This window comes from Sinocyclocheilus anshuiensis, unplaced genomic scaffold (genome assembly GCF_001515605.1).
Source record: "Sinocyclocheilus anshuiensis isolate Anshui unplaced genomic scaffold, SAMN03320099.WGS_v1.1 scaffold460, whole genome shotgun sequence".
Lineage (NCBI taxonomy): Eukaryota > Metazoa > Chordata > Actinopteri > Cypriniformes > Cyprinidae > Sinocyclocheilus > Sinocyclocheilus anshuiensis.
Window position 1 is genome coordinate 121,489 of NW_015554101.1, and position 14,615 is coordinate 136,103.

A 14,615-nucleotide genomic window follows, 5' to 3' on the forward strand; every position below is an offset into this window, starting at 1 on the left:
AAACCATTGAGAAAGACATTGTAAGGGAGGCAAGGCTGTTTAAAATACCCCAACAGATTTGGTTTCCTCAAAAATGCAGCAAACATTTTTTTTGCAAATGCAAGTGTGTGAATGTTTGCTTGTTTGTCACGTATTTGGTTTAGCTGGTGTGTGAACGGGTGTGTCGACGCTCCCGGGCCCGTGTTGTGTAGAGGGCTTAAAGCATTCGTCAGCACGCAGAGGAAATGGCTTTGGACCCAAATGAGCTGTTTGGAAGTCAACGGATTCGACGGTCTCCCCAGAGTCTATTAGTGCCTCATACACAATTCAAATGTTGCTAAAGAATTGCTGGGGTGTTTCTGCTTTGTTCCACATGCATACAGAGAAAAAGAGCCCAGCAGTCTTAAAGAGACAAAACGCATTAGCATTTATAAACACACGTGGAATGAACGTAACTACTTGGTTTCGTTCAGACAGGCAGCAAATCAGATTTTGGGGCGGATCTGTCTCAAATCTGTTTACTCAAATCCATTGTTTGGAGTCTGAATAGCAAAGAAATGCAGGACATCTCAAAATTTGCAAATCCGATTACTGATATTTGGAAATGTGTCGGTCTGAAATGTCACTTTGGAATTCAAAAGCTTTTCATTTGGGACACAACACTTATGTAACCTCATACACAATGTGCCCTAGTGTTTACAGAACTGTCCAAATTCACACATTTTTGCTCTCCCGTACCAATATAGCGAACTGTGTCACATTCAATAAATAGTAAACAGGGAATGAGTGATTTAGTGAGTGATTTTGGATACAGCATATGACTGAATGTCTAAAATACATTAACATCTCTCATATTGATATTGCAATAGGCAAGAGAAGAGGAAAAAATTCCAGTTTCTCATTTTCCACACTGTTTCTGTGAATTGTGGGGACTTTCCATAGACTTCTATTACTTTTATACTGACCAAACAATATTTTATATCCCCTAACCCTAAACCTACCCCTTACAGAAAACCTGTTTGCATTCAGGTTTTACTAGTGCTGGGCGGTATGACCAAAAATTTATATCGTGGTATTTTTCTAAATTATACCGGTTTCACGGTACATGACGGTATTTTTTTTTCATGCATGACCGGGTATTAACCATATTTTCTACTGATTGAGAGAGGAAATACTGCAGTATATTGACTTAGAATGCCCTGTTTTACTGTCATGATGAGTGAATATTGTCAAAAAATACCACACTAAATAGTGACTAAACACGACCCCTTTTAATACATGTTAACCAGGAGTCACTCTCATTTATAATCACGCCATCGTCTGATAAAATTAACATGCATCTACACTAAAGAGTGGCTAACAGTGAAAAGGGACCCATTTCAAACAGTGTCGCGTTTGAAACAAAACACTAGTAGGCTACTTTCTCACAGTTGTGTAAATTATATAAAGGAATTCAAAAAATGTCTAAAAATAGAAAGACTAGAAAGGAGAAGGCCAGGCAATCAAAACCATGAGAAAATCAACAGCAGGGACAGAAAGACACTTGTCTTAGTCTCATTAAAAGGTTTTCATTGTTCTAGACTGGAAATTCATTCAGTATGACTGAAATATCACTCTGAAATATGAGCCTAATAAATATATTTAGCAGAATCCTATGGTAGCTACGAGTTATGGAAATGGAAAGGCTGCCACAGAGTGGAAAGTCTTTTGAAACTAAAGCAGAGTGATGAATTGTTCTGCTGAACTGTACAGCGCAGTGTTGACATGTAGACAAGAGTGCTGCGTTTCCTATCAAAGCATGAATGTTTACCGAGTGCCTTCGCTTTTGTGCAGCGAATGAGTTGATCTGTGTTTGTGAATCATTGTTTGGGTGTGTAAGTGTGTGACAGGCCAGTAAAATACTCTATATAGGCTATAGCTTTAGTCTCTGTTGGCTTGCAATCACATAATCTGAACATATTAATTCTAAATACATAATTCTATATTCATGTCAACAGCTGTCTGTTATCAGAGGAAGGGCTCATTGGGACTTCATTCAGTTTCATCCTCGCCACACAGGAAGTCATGGCAAATCATTATGGGAGGCTGCCATAGCGATAGCGATCAGACGGGTCTATCAGGCAAGCTCAGAGAGAGCAGAGTGCGGGACGTCCCACACAGCCAGCTCTCTAGAAGCGCTGCATCAGACAGGCTTTACTCTCTGTGCTCTACCAGCATGGTCTCTTTTTTTTTTTTGTAAATGTTTCACTATAGAGAAACACTGCTGAAGGAATTATTAGGGGCAGAGAGAGGAGGGTATGTCACATTTATTACCCACATGAGCACTGGGTAGGAGGCAAAAGCATGAACCGCTGTCCCATGGCTTCACAGAAAACATAGTTAGAGGTTGGCTGACTGGGTTAAAGTCATTAAAAATGTTTATATAGTGCATTATGAAATGGTAGTAATTTTATGAAATGAATGTAATTTGGTTCCTCTGTTTGTTTATTCGGGGTAAATGAGCTGTATCTTCGGGCCTCTCCCAATCTATTCATCTTTCTCAAAAAATATATAATAAGTGGGGTCCAAATGTAATTTTTTCCCGCCACAAATTATACTATCAGCATAATTTCCATGAAAAGTTGAAAAATCGACATGAAGTTTTATTTATTTTTTTTTCAAAATTCTAAAACTTTCTATTTATTTCTAAATAAATAAGTAAGATTTTCAAAGTGGCTTCAGACATTGAGGCCCCACTGTATATTTTACAATGTCACAAATAAACTTTAATTCACTATAACCTTTAATTTGTTTAATAAGTTGAATAAAAAACGTTTTTTTGTTTGTTTTCTTCAAAATTCTAAATTAAAACTTCTGAAACTTTCTACTTATTTCTGAGTTTAAATCAATCAACTAATAAATCAATCAATAAATCAATCAATCAATCAATCAGATTTTCAGTATGGTTTCAGACTTTTGGGCCACATTGTATATAATTATTTACAATGTCATAAATAATCTCAAATTCTCAATAACCTTTAATTCATTTAATAAGCTGAACGAAGAAAAAAAATGTTAAATTGAAAAATTCATATCAAGGTGTTTCGTTTACTTTTTTTTTCAAAATTTCTTAAATGTTCTGTTTATTTTGTTCCGTTTATTTCTAGGTTTGAATACATGAATAAATAAATAACCAATCAATCAGATGTTCATTAGGATACAAACTTTTGGGCGTTATTGTATACAATATTTTACAAAGTCATGAATAACCTTTAATTGACAATAACATTTATTTCCTTTTATTACATTGCATACAAAAGTAGAATTAAAAAAAATAACATTAATGTATTTTTTTTTTATTTTTTTTTTCAAAATTCGTGTTTAAAAATTACATTTTTAGGTTTAAATAAATAATCCGATTATTAATATGTTTCAGACTTTTAGGCCCTTACTGTAAATCATATTTTACATGAATAATTGACAACAACCTTTAATTCCTTCATTACAGTAATGTTAGAAAAATCACAGACTCAATTTGTTCGCATTAAAAAAAATAACATTAATGTATTTTTTTTATTTTTATTTTTTTCAAAATTCGTATTTAAAAATTACATTTTTAGGTTTAAATAAATAATCCGATTATTAATATGTTTCAGACTTTTAGGCCCTTACTGTAAATCATATTTTACATGAATAATTGACAACAACCTTTAATTCCTTCATTACAGTAATGTTAGAAAAATCACAGACTCAATTTGTTCGCAGTTGTTGATGTTGATAAGGCTAATTGAAGCCCCGTGTTCCTCCCTGGAGCTCCAGACAGGCACGAGATGGAATGTGTGATATGAGCAGTGACTCACCCTGAATCTCTCCTCCCAGGGCGTCTGCAGCAGCTGGATCATCTCCAGAGGGCTGCCCAGCTCCGTGATGGCCGTCACCGTGTCCTTTATATCGTTGTTATCCTGGTAGCAGTAGCCGTACAGCTGCAGGAGAGAGCGCAGACACGAGAGCATCCGTCAGATAGCAGCATTGTGTTGACATGCACTCTTTTGACCCCAGATTCGACTGGAGAAGCCAAGCTGACTAAAGCATTTCACGAGACAAAATACTAGAATTGAAAATGTTCAGTAAATCAAAGCAAATAAATGGGATTGTAGCAGGCATTATGGGAGCGGACAGACAGACGTACTGCAGCTTGTAATCAGGAAACGTTGCGCTGGCATGTGCTTGTTTGTTTTGTGGGGGAGGTCTATATGTTACGGCCGATGCTATCAGGCTGTTTCCTTCGGCCTGCCATGACGGGCTCTTAGTGGTGCAGAATTTGGCTCTTTGCTTACAGAAACATTTTCCTAAGCTAATTCAAGTCAAAGAAGCTAGTTAAAATTAAACAGCATGAAATTTCATCTAAAAAGAAAACAACCTATGGCTTTACCGCGAGAGCCATCACCAGCATCAAAGAAGAAACGCCGGCCAGTAATGTCGGGAGGTCGGATGGAGAAACGGCCCGTTATATTTCTGCACAGCCAAATGGGTGCTTCGGTTGTGTGAGTTAACAAGTTAGTTTCCATGTTCATCTGTGTCGTAATTATAACCTTCAAAATCTGCGTCGGTACATGCAAACATCTACTCCTTAATATAGTCACATCATTCACACTTGCTAACAATGCATAACACCTCCGACTGATACACACTGGCAATGCTAAAATTGTCCGATGACGACACACTTGATGTTATGTTGCCTAGCAAAGTCCATGTACACTGGGCCTTATTCCAGAAAACATTTTTAAAAACATTCATATGTAAAGTGCTGCATTCATTTCAATATGATCATTTATAAATGTATTTATGAATGATTTACACACACACAGCAAAAGGCATTTTAATTTAGTTATATATTTAAATAAAATAAAATAAAATTAAATAAAATTAAATTAAATTATTAGAATTGAGAAAGATTTTACCCCATTGGATTTTTTTATTTCTTAAGCATAAACAGAATTTTATTAGATTAACACTTAAAACAAGTAACAAAATGCCAATATGCCGATGGAGTATTATATAAGTATTATATAATAATAATATAATCTAACAAAATTCAGTTTTTGCTTTGGAAAAAAAAAAAATCCGACTGGGTTAAAATTGATCCGAATTCTATAATTCGGATACATTTTAACCCAGGTGGATTTTTTTTTTCCAAAGCAAAAACTGAATTTTGATAGGTTAATATGTAGAACAAAATGGCAATATACCAAATATATCAAAATATACCAATATACCAAAGATTATATTAATATAAATTTTTTTTTTTTTTTAATTCAAAATTACTTTTTAGAGTTTTTTTTTTTTTTTTTGCAATGCTGATATTATTTTTGCTTGTTTAATTAATGTGGGCATCTCAGTCGAAGCTATATATGTCTGTTGGTGGCACAACAAACAAAAAAACACTAGAAAATAACTATTGGAAGCTGGTGCTGCTGGCTCTTTAACCGTTTTGTCTTGGCAGCACATTCAATTGGTGATCAGCAGAAGCTGCCGTACGTTCAATTCCAGACATGGTTTTGGCTCGTAGTGTCCAACGTATAAATCAGCAATGTGATTTCTGACAGCTCCCGAGATACAATCTCATTTGGCTATCTCCATCAATGTCAACTTTAGGACAACAACTCTGGATCTTTAGAACTGTCCCTGTGGGAGGATCTTGAACAAGTTTAGCCTCTGATATTAAGCAGGGGCCGGACCAATCTGATCTAAGATCTGTGTGCAGAGCAAACCTTTCCGAGAAAGCAAAGGCCCTATCTGAGATTAAATGCACTCTAATGACTATTATCAGCACGATTCATCTAAAATGTGAGCGACTGTGTGTGTTTGTGCTGCAGACTCCACGGCTGCTTGCTGGGAATAAAACAGATCTGCACATGGAGGAGCGCTGTTGTCTGTCTAGCCACATGGTGCCGTTTTGACTGACGCAAGCTCAAAGGTCAACTCGCCTGTCCAGTTCATTTACAACGAAGACTTTGTATCTGTCCAGAGCTGCTTTGTACCAGATGCTAATTTCACCAAGGGCACCAGAAAGATTTTTATTTTTTGTCATTTCAGTTAGTTTTTGGTCTGAACGTTTTCATCCAGCTGCACTGACTGAATTCCAGATCTGTTTCATTTTTGTGCATGTAAGCAATATAAAAGAGATGGGTGAAGTTAGTATTTATTTGTTTGTTTTGCAGTCAGTTTGATCTCTAGGAAGCTTTTTCTCAATTGTCAGGAAAGACTGAGTAAGCGGGATCATTAAGGGAGGAGTGAAGGATAGTGGCCAACAGACTGTGTCCTAGTCTGATCCGAAAAAAAAAAAATAGCTACGTCTTTCACAGACATGATTCCCACTTTTTTTTTTACACACACTTGATTTTTACCTTTTTTTGCAACATACCATGGTGTTCCTTAAAGTACTGTGGTATATCAATATGGTCACCATTCAGTACTATGGTTTATATCATATTACCATCATACCATCTAATACTATGACTTTACAATGCCACCAATTTAGTGATCAACTTAGAATTTAGTGATTTTTTTTCTTCAAGTTTATAAAAAAAAAAATTCTGCTACACTTTTATTCTAATCATTATCTAAATAATTTTCCAAAATTAAATGCACGAAGAAGAAGAAAAATAATAATCTTTTAGGAATTTTAAATAATGCATTTTGGTTAAAAAAAATCTCTTCTTTTCTTTAAAACAAGAGTACTCTTTTAATATATATATATATATAAAGTGTTAAAGTCACAATGAGACAGTAGCGACACATCTTTTCTTCCGTAATTGTGATGCACATCCAAATTAAATGGATCATCGAAAAAGAAGAAAAATGTGGAGCAAAGACTTGCTTCTATCTTTCATTTGTTGACTGGATGAAGGCAGATCTGAATGTGAGATTGTCAATTTGTAAGTAAGCTGTAGAGTTTAAGTGGACTAAATGTCCAGCATACGTCACCAGAGAAGAAAGATTGAGTAATTATATTTTGATTAAGAATTATGAGATTAAAAAATGCACAATATGTTCACATTAAGATTAACAGCATGGGTAACACTTTATTTTAAGGTCCAATTCTCACTTTTAACTAGTTGCTTATTAGCATGCATATCACTAGCGTATTGGCTGTTTATTAGTGCTTACTAGTTCCTTATTCTGCATGACCATATTCTAGATCCCTTAACCCGACCCAATACCTAAACTTATCTTACTAACTATTAATGAGCAGCAAATTAGGAGTTTATTGAGGGAAAACTCTTAGTTAATAGTAAATACGTGTTCCCTATTCTGAAGTGTTAGCTATTTTATATTTCACGCTGACTTTAACTAGCATCTTCATCAGCTCTTGTTCTTCCAAAATTCTCCTCACTGGTGCCACGTGCTCAATAGCCTTCACAAAAGCATTTCTATTAGATGCCATTAATATATTAACACACATTCACTCGCAACCCTACCGCGATCGTTTAATGAGGACACCCTGGCAACAAATCAATTTGGCCACAGAGATGGCCATGTTTGCCCAGAGATGAAATGGTGGTGGGCAGTGAAAGCCAGCGTCTACGGTCAGTGAGGACAGGACTGTCCACGGGAACAAGAGCTGCTCAGTAACAGGGTATTGACACTGACCGGACGGCCCGTGTGCTGAGCTATAGCTTGGATCAGACTGAAATGTGTGCGAGGAGGGAAAAGTGAATAAAAGTGAGTTCAGGGAATGAGCTTTACCACCTTGTTTTAATCAGAGTTTCTGAAGGAACGCCGCTGGAAAAAGTCTTAAATCATTTTCCCTTGCTTCTAAAATTGATCAGTGAACATTAAACAGATTTGAGACTTATTAAGGCCCTAACAGAGAAATGCGAAATTGTTCAATCTTGCTGCCAAAGTGTTCAAAGGCTTCAGAAGTTTTCACTCAAGTGCCTGGTTCTGTGCCTGGTGTGCTTCACGTGACTCAGCAGTTGTTAATGCTGATGAGTTTGGCATCTTTCAAGGTAGAAATGACTAACACCTCTAATCTAAATTCCAATAAACTAACACTATGACAGAAGCGCAATGAAATGTACTCATCTTGAACTGTTTACATGATTTATTTATTTTCTGAATCCTCAATCTGTGAATCTACCCTTTGAAAGTCACATCATGGATCTTTTTAGTAAAACGATCGCACGATGGAAAGAGACAAGCTGATTTCCTCATCAACCTGTTCCTGCCTAGTAAAATAAACAGAGAGCAGAGCGATGTAGAATGCGTTCAGAGTTCTTCCAGCAGAATTCATCCCCATCTTCGACTCATTTCCTCCCACAATCCTCCTGTTCTGAACTCTTTCTCAGGACTCGGGATTTTAACACAGTCTTTAACAATCCCAACCTCAGAAATTCTCAGAAAACACGCAATGAGATAACGACGTCTAACCAATCATGTTATTTTTGCTCAAAAGAACAAGTTCAAATCAGTGCGAGTTCTACACTGGTTCTGTATTCCGTGGAAAAATTACATCATAAAGTTTTAGAGCGACATGAGGGTGATTAAATAATGAGGGAATTTTCATTTTTGGGTGAACTATCGCTTTAAATGGAGATACACAATTGTTGCTGACTGGATCCCAGTCGCCTTCTCCTTCCTGACAAACTAAGAGGTTAAAGTATTAACCCGTGTTTAATTGTGTCTAGCACTAAAACTCTCCGTCTCACTCCCATTTTTAAAATGACCCTGGGGGCCTCTGTGTTTAGGACACCCAACTTTCACATTCGCATGTTACATGCTCACATTAGCAGGTTACTGATTACCCTGCAGTGTGTGTGTGTATTTTGGGACTCGACTAAGAATCTGAAGAGTTAACAGAATGACATGCTAATGTAAACATAATCCCAGTGCAAGACCACCCTAATCAGGCCCCCAAGCTGTGTTGCAGATTGCCCAACACACCATTTCAAATGCCTTTCCATATATACAAACACTCGAGAGAACTTTCACACATAAAATTAACATTTGGGCAGCCCTTCTTTGCTTTCATGTTGTTCCAAGCCTATATTATTACTTTAACATCCATGAAACAGAAAACTAAATGTTAGAAAGAATATCTGAGCTGCCTTTTTTTAATCGCAAAATGGAAGTAGATTGTAATTTTTACTGTCATGCTCTAGAAAAGATAAAAAAGCATTATAAAATTAGTCCATATGACTCTATGACCGACAGCGCTTGGCAGTGCCAAGCCCAAAGTACGCTTCAGTTTTGATGCAAAAGCTTAAAAAGACATATGCGCACTAGAAGGTTTCATCAGTGTCCAGCATCTGTGCTATTTCTCTCCAGAAGTCATGACTGATATGACTATGTCTTTATACTCGTTTAAAATAGAGTTGCGAGTATCTTTTAAACCTCTCACACAACACGTACGTCTATTGTTGCTGCATCTCCAGTAGTTTGTTGTTGTTGCTCTGTCTCATTTGTCTGTTTTTCAACTGTAAAACAACAGGCCTCAGCAGTGTTGCCACCTTGTGGACAAACAAAACAGTGCATATATATATTTTTATTTTTTTTTTATTTTTTTTGCACGAAGTTGAGTCATGCACGCTGTATGCATACCCTAGCGTACGCTTAAAAACTCAAGTATACTACTGGCTTAAATCACCATCCACTTTTGTTGTACGGAAAAGAGCAGCTCAAACATTCTGACCAATATCTCCTTTTGCGTTTTGACAGGAGAGAGAAAGTCATATGGGTTTGAAACATCATGAATTTACTAAAAGTTGACAAAAAAATGTCATTTTTGTGCAAACTATTCTTTTAATTTATTACTTGGCCTACTAACTAGAGATGCTCGGTGGTCATTAAACAGGCACACACACCGTTTGCATCTTTCTCTCTAGTGTCTTCAAATTCATCCAGTGTCTGACATGGTAAACGTACATGAATAAGCCCACTCTCCCTGTCCACACAGTCCAGCACCACCACCACCAATCATGACTGTTTATATAACAGGTGTTGCCCTCGCTTGTAAGAGGAAGACGGGGATCTGCTTGACAGACATGTTAGTTAACGACTTCAGAATCTGCCCTGGAAAGCCGAGTAGAGACAGCACTGCAGTGTGACCTCCCTCCTTCAGGCCAACGGCAGGCAGACCTGTGTAGATCCTTTCTGTGTGCACTCTGGGTGAACCCGGCCTGGTGCTAATCAGCCCGCCGTATCATATCTTCTCACCTCTGACCTCGCAACTTATAAAATAAGAGCCATTTATTTTTGTCTGATGTGGCGGCTGCCAAAGCAAATGAAAAGTAACACTTCTGGTCCTGACTGGTTAGGTGCGAGGGCGAAGAAACAAGCAAGATGCCGACTACACGGTTTGTTTATTAATACTTACATGTGAGAAATATCTGTGTATGTGTTCCATCATTATAGGTTTATAGAGAGAGGTATTATGTGAGTAATGTTGCTGATTTATTAAAGTTTTAAAAAGTCGGGCCTGATCGCAGCAAACAGCCTGCTCTGAAGCTCTTAGAGGTGATACATTTAAAGTGAGACGTGGCACTTGACTACAGAATGAGGTACACATTGGAGCTGATGCCCATATTCAAGTCAACAATAACACATATTGATATTTGTAAAATACTTGAAATGTAATGGGAAAAAGTCTATCTGAGCTTGTGTAATCACAGCTAAGGTTTTTAAAACATTTGAACAATGTCACTGTTATAAATGACTAAATCAGGTGTTTTTATGTCAAGCTTAACAAAGTTCATTTGAAAGGTAAAATAGAGAGTAAATAAATAGATCATAAAAAAATATAAGAAACTTTACACTGGAAAATGTTTTGCATTTACACCAAAATGATTTTTGTTTATATTTTATAGGTTTATGCTGGTTCTTTCTTTAAATTAAGATAATTTCTTTCTTTGACAAATAAGAAACAAAGAATCAAAATTAAAAACATTTAAAATAAAAACTTAATAAATACGTTTTGTAAATAAGTCTAAATATGAAATATTTTCCATATTCATATAGTGTGTATATTTGTCAAGCAAAAGGTGTAGGCTTACGATAAAAATAACAAAACCAAACTGTGGCCTCATTTAATTTGGTTTCACCCAAAAGATAAAAATACATAAAATACATAAATATTATGTTATTCCCTAATGCATATATATTCCTATGTTTTGTTTGTCAACAATCCAATGTTTACATATATATATATATATATATATATATATGTGTGTGTGTGTGTGTGTGTGACATAGGAATGTTCAGTCAAACCAAGAATGTCTCCTTTGTGAATTTATTCTCTTTTATGTTTACATTTTTAGATACTAAAAAATTACGAATTTGTGGCAGCTGTCTGTGATCTCTTCAGAGAATTATGTCTTTGTGTAAGTGGTGAGATATAACAATGATGATGTTCTTTTGCCCGTAAACTGTGTCTTTTGTGTGAGTTCATTAACTGGGGTCTTGCATTGTTGGTCCCCTGCTGTGAGCACACAGAATGAAATCAGGTCGGCGGCCCCAATCTACATACAGCTTCTGATAAAGCCTTCAATAACAGGACCTCAACGGTTACGGCTTTTGAAATTAAATAAACCATGCCTCCGTGGCCATATTAAATTGTGGGGGATGTGTTCCACTGCAGGCCAAATACATATCAAACCTATGAGATAGTTTTGTTGATTTATCTTGGATATTATGCATAATGTGCACAACTAAATTCTAACATGTAAACTGTTTTAATCTATGGATTCTGCAGTGGTTGAACTGAAAACGCATGTTCATTAAAAGGTGAAATTTACCTTTTGGAACTGTTCAGGGGCGAAAAGTTCAAAACATTTTTCAGAGACATTTTCACCATTTAAATTGAATCTGATTTATTTATGAATCAAAATCCACTTCATATTAGCTGCACCGTGTCTGTAGAAGCACTAAACCCATAACTAGAAAGGCCTACAAAATAATTTTCTAAGGGTTAAATTCAGATAACAGATTAAATTCATTAATGAAATTAAATTCACATACCGTTTTTAAGTAAGTCTGTAAGTATAATTTTATTTATTTTTCCTTGGACAGAGCCTGGTTCATTTCTGAGGCTGGCGGAGCTGCAGGACTGTCTGAAGACAGAGGCAGAAGATAAACGAGGGCTGTTAATTTCCGAGTCTCGTTCGCTTATGTTTACAAGAGCTGATTACGACTTCAACAACTACACCACCGCTCATGTCAAATAAATGACACACAAGGAAAAGCAGAACCGTTTCTGAGCGCCCTACATTTGGGGACTAAATACGCGGACGAGCCAATACCCATTTTTAGTCATTGTTGATTGAATAATAGGCTAATTACTAAAACACACACACACACACACACACACCTCGAACTAGTGTTGATTTTGATACTCTAGGCGTAAATATTCACACTTGAGATTCACACACAGTAATTAAACACGCGAGTTTAGCCTAGAAATGCCTGTTGAGTTACTTGCGTTATACTCTTTAGATATTGCTTTACAATTGCTTTAATGAGCCCATTAATTGATAAAATGTTAATGTGCCCGCGAGTGTTCATGCTACACATATTACGCTATTACATAACAGTGCAAGCAGTTCAACCTAATGCCATGGGCTATTACATGAATGTTGTTTATATTAATGTCACTCATGTAAATACATAGGCCTACCATAAAAAAAAATTAAAACTAGTTTTGTCCTTTAAGTATAACCTAATGAATTAATTTGCTATTACACCGATTCAGGTACTTTGAATCAAATTACTGGTTTAGAAATTCTTGTAAAATTAATTGAAAATTCGTAAAATTGAAATTATTTTAAAAATATGGAAATAGTGTTCTAATGACGTTTCAAACGTTTCAAAGTGTGCACACTAAACTAAAGTGTGGTTATAAATGAGCTAATGTGATCTAAATTTGCTTTATTAAAATAAAGTCAATTGTATTACCTTGAGAATATTAGGGTGCTGCAGTCTCTCCATCAGCGTCATTTCCTTGACAATTTTGAACGATGCGAGTTTGTAGCAGTCTGTAGACGACCCGTATTTCTTCACACAATTCTCCATATCGTGACCCCCAAAATCCACCGATTTTAATGCGACGGAGAAGCTGCTGTTCAGAGTCGCCTTATACACCGCCTTTGTGTATCCTGAGCCCAGATACTGGACATTGGTAACGTTATCAATACTGCTGCAGCCGAGCACCGACTCGCGCGTAATCTCCCGGTGTGATTTTGTTGCTATGGATACAGTCGGTTGAGACTGATCGTAATTATTGTTTTTCCCGATCCCTTTGTATGTTGCCCCCTCGCCGCGTTGCTCCAGGTCCATGAGTCGCCTGCGCTCCAGCGGTCCTGTGCCGACCCAGTGCGCCCGTCTCTGCCGGTACCGCAGAACCTCGTCCAGTCGCTCGCGTATTTGCCGCTGGAGCTCCGGGAGTCGCCCGACGGTCGCCGTTTCGACGGGAGGCAGCTCGTCGACGTGAAGCCGGGCAGGAGCGTCCGCGTCGGGCTGCTGCTGCCGGTTCTCGTGGTGGCGGTGGCGATGGACGCGCTCTCCGTGGGGCTCAAATCCCGGTATAAACAATAAATTCATCAGCGTGCCCATGAGGAACGAGAGGCAGAAGCCCGCCGCCACCACCATCTTTCTCCGCTTCATTTTGTTGCTTATTATTATCAGCAGAAAATAGATGTGTTCCCCCTTCCAGCCTCCGCCTAGCCGCCTGGCAGGCAGTCTGGCCGCGCCGTAGTGTAGTATCGTGCAGCGCCGAGCGTTCAGGATCGCGAGGGAAGTCTATGATGCTGCGCTCAGAAGGATGTGCCGTATGTTCACGTCTTCATCTTGCAGTTATGATTTAAGATCCACCCCATATAAGGCTGCTCATGGTGACACTTGCGTGTGCGCCCAGTTAACGGGGGTCTCGGAGCGCGCACCGGCGCTGTGCCTCGATCAGCGCGACTCGAACCAGACTGACGTCACTTTGATTGGCAGCTGGCTCGGCCCTGCTGCTATGCAAAAGCAGTGTTTCAGACTTTTAAAGGAATAGTTCACCCGCGAATAAAAGTTCGGTCATCGTTTACTCGCCTTCAGGTTGCTCCAAACCAGCATGACGCTCGTTCTTCTGTGAAAAGCATAGGTTTCGAAGAATGTCTTTGGCAACGAATAGTGATCGACTTGATATCAAGCCTCAAAAAGGAACGCAAACATCATGTGTTAGGTTATTTTAAATCGTTGGAAGCCATATTATGTGAGGAGCAGACCAAAATTAAGACCCAATGAAGCTTATGCGGTTTATTGACTGCTTTTGTTATATTTTATGTTTATCTGGACATTTTCAGTCCCTATTCGTTGACAATGCAGGAAAAAGAGTGACCAACACATTCTTCAAAATGTATCCTTTTGTTCCAAGGAAGAACGTTGCACAGGTTTCGAACAGGAGGACGAGTAAATTAACATAAATGGCATATTTTCCGTTATACTCTTAATAATAATAATAATAATAATCCCGTGCATGTACTTTAGAAATAAAAATTATGTTGATAAAAAAAAATCTGTTATAAATTTATATATATATATATATATATATATGTGTGTGTGTGTGTGTGTGTGTGTTTATATATTGGTTACTATAACACTCCAAGCCCTAGTTTACTGAT

General features: G+C 37.5%; 1 protein-coding gene across 1 annotated transcript in view; it reads right to left on the bottom strand.

The window, feature by feature from the left end:
• LOC107669579 (extracellular tyrosine-protein kinase PKDCC-like) overlaps positions 1 to 13,985 on the bottom strand; it is a 33,395-nt gene extending 19,410 nt beyond the window's left edge. Inside the window, exons 1-2 of the mRNA XM_016461885.1 lie at positions 12,910 to 13,985; positions 3,819 to 3,941 (exon numbers count right to left, since the gene is read on the bottom strand). Coding sequence (XP_016317371.1) covers positions 3,819 to 3,941; positions 12,910 to 13,617 — 831 coding nt within the window. The 5' untranslated portion in view covers positions 13,618 to 13,985. The remainder of the gene's footprint in view (positions 1 to 3,818; positions 3,942 to 12,909) is intronic.
• Positions 13,986 to 14,615: the final 630 nt, after the last annotated feature.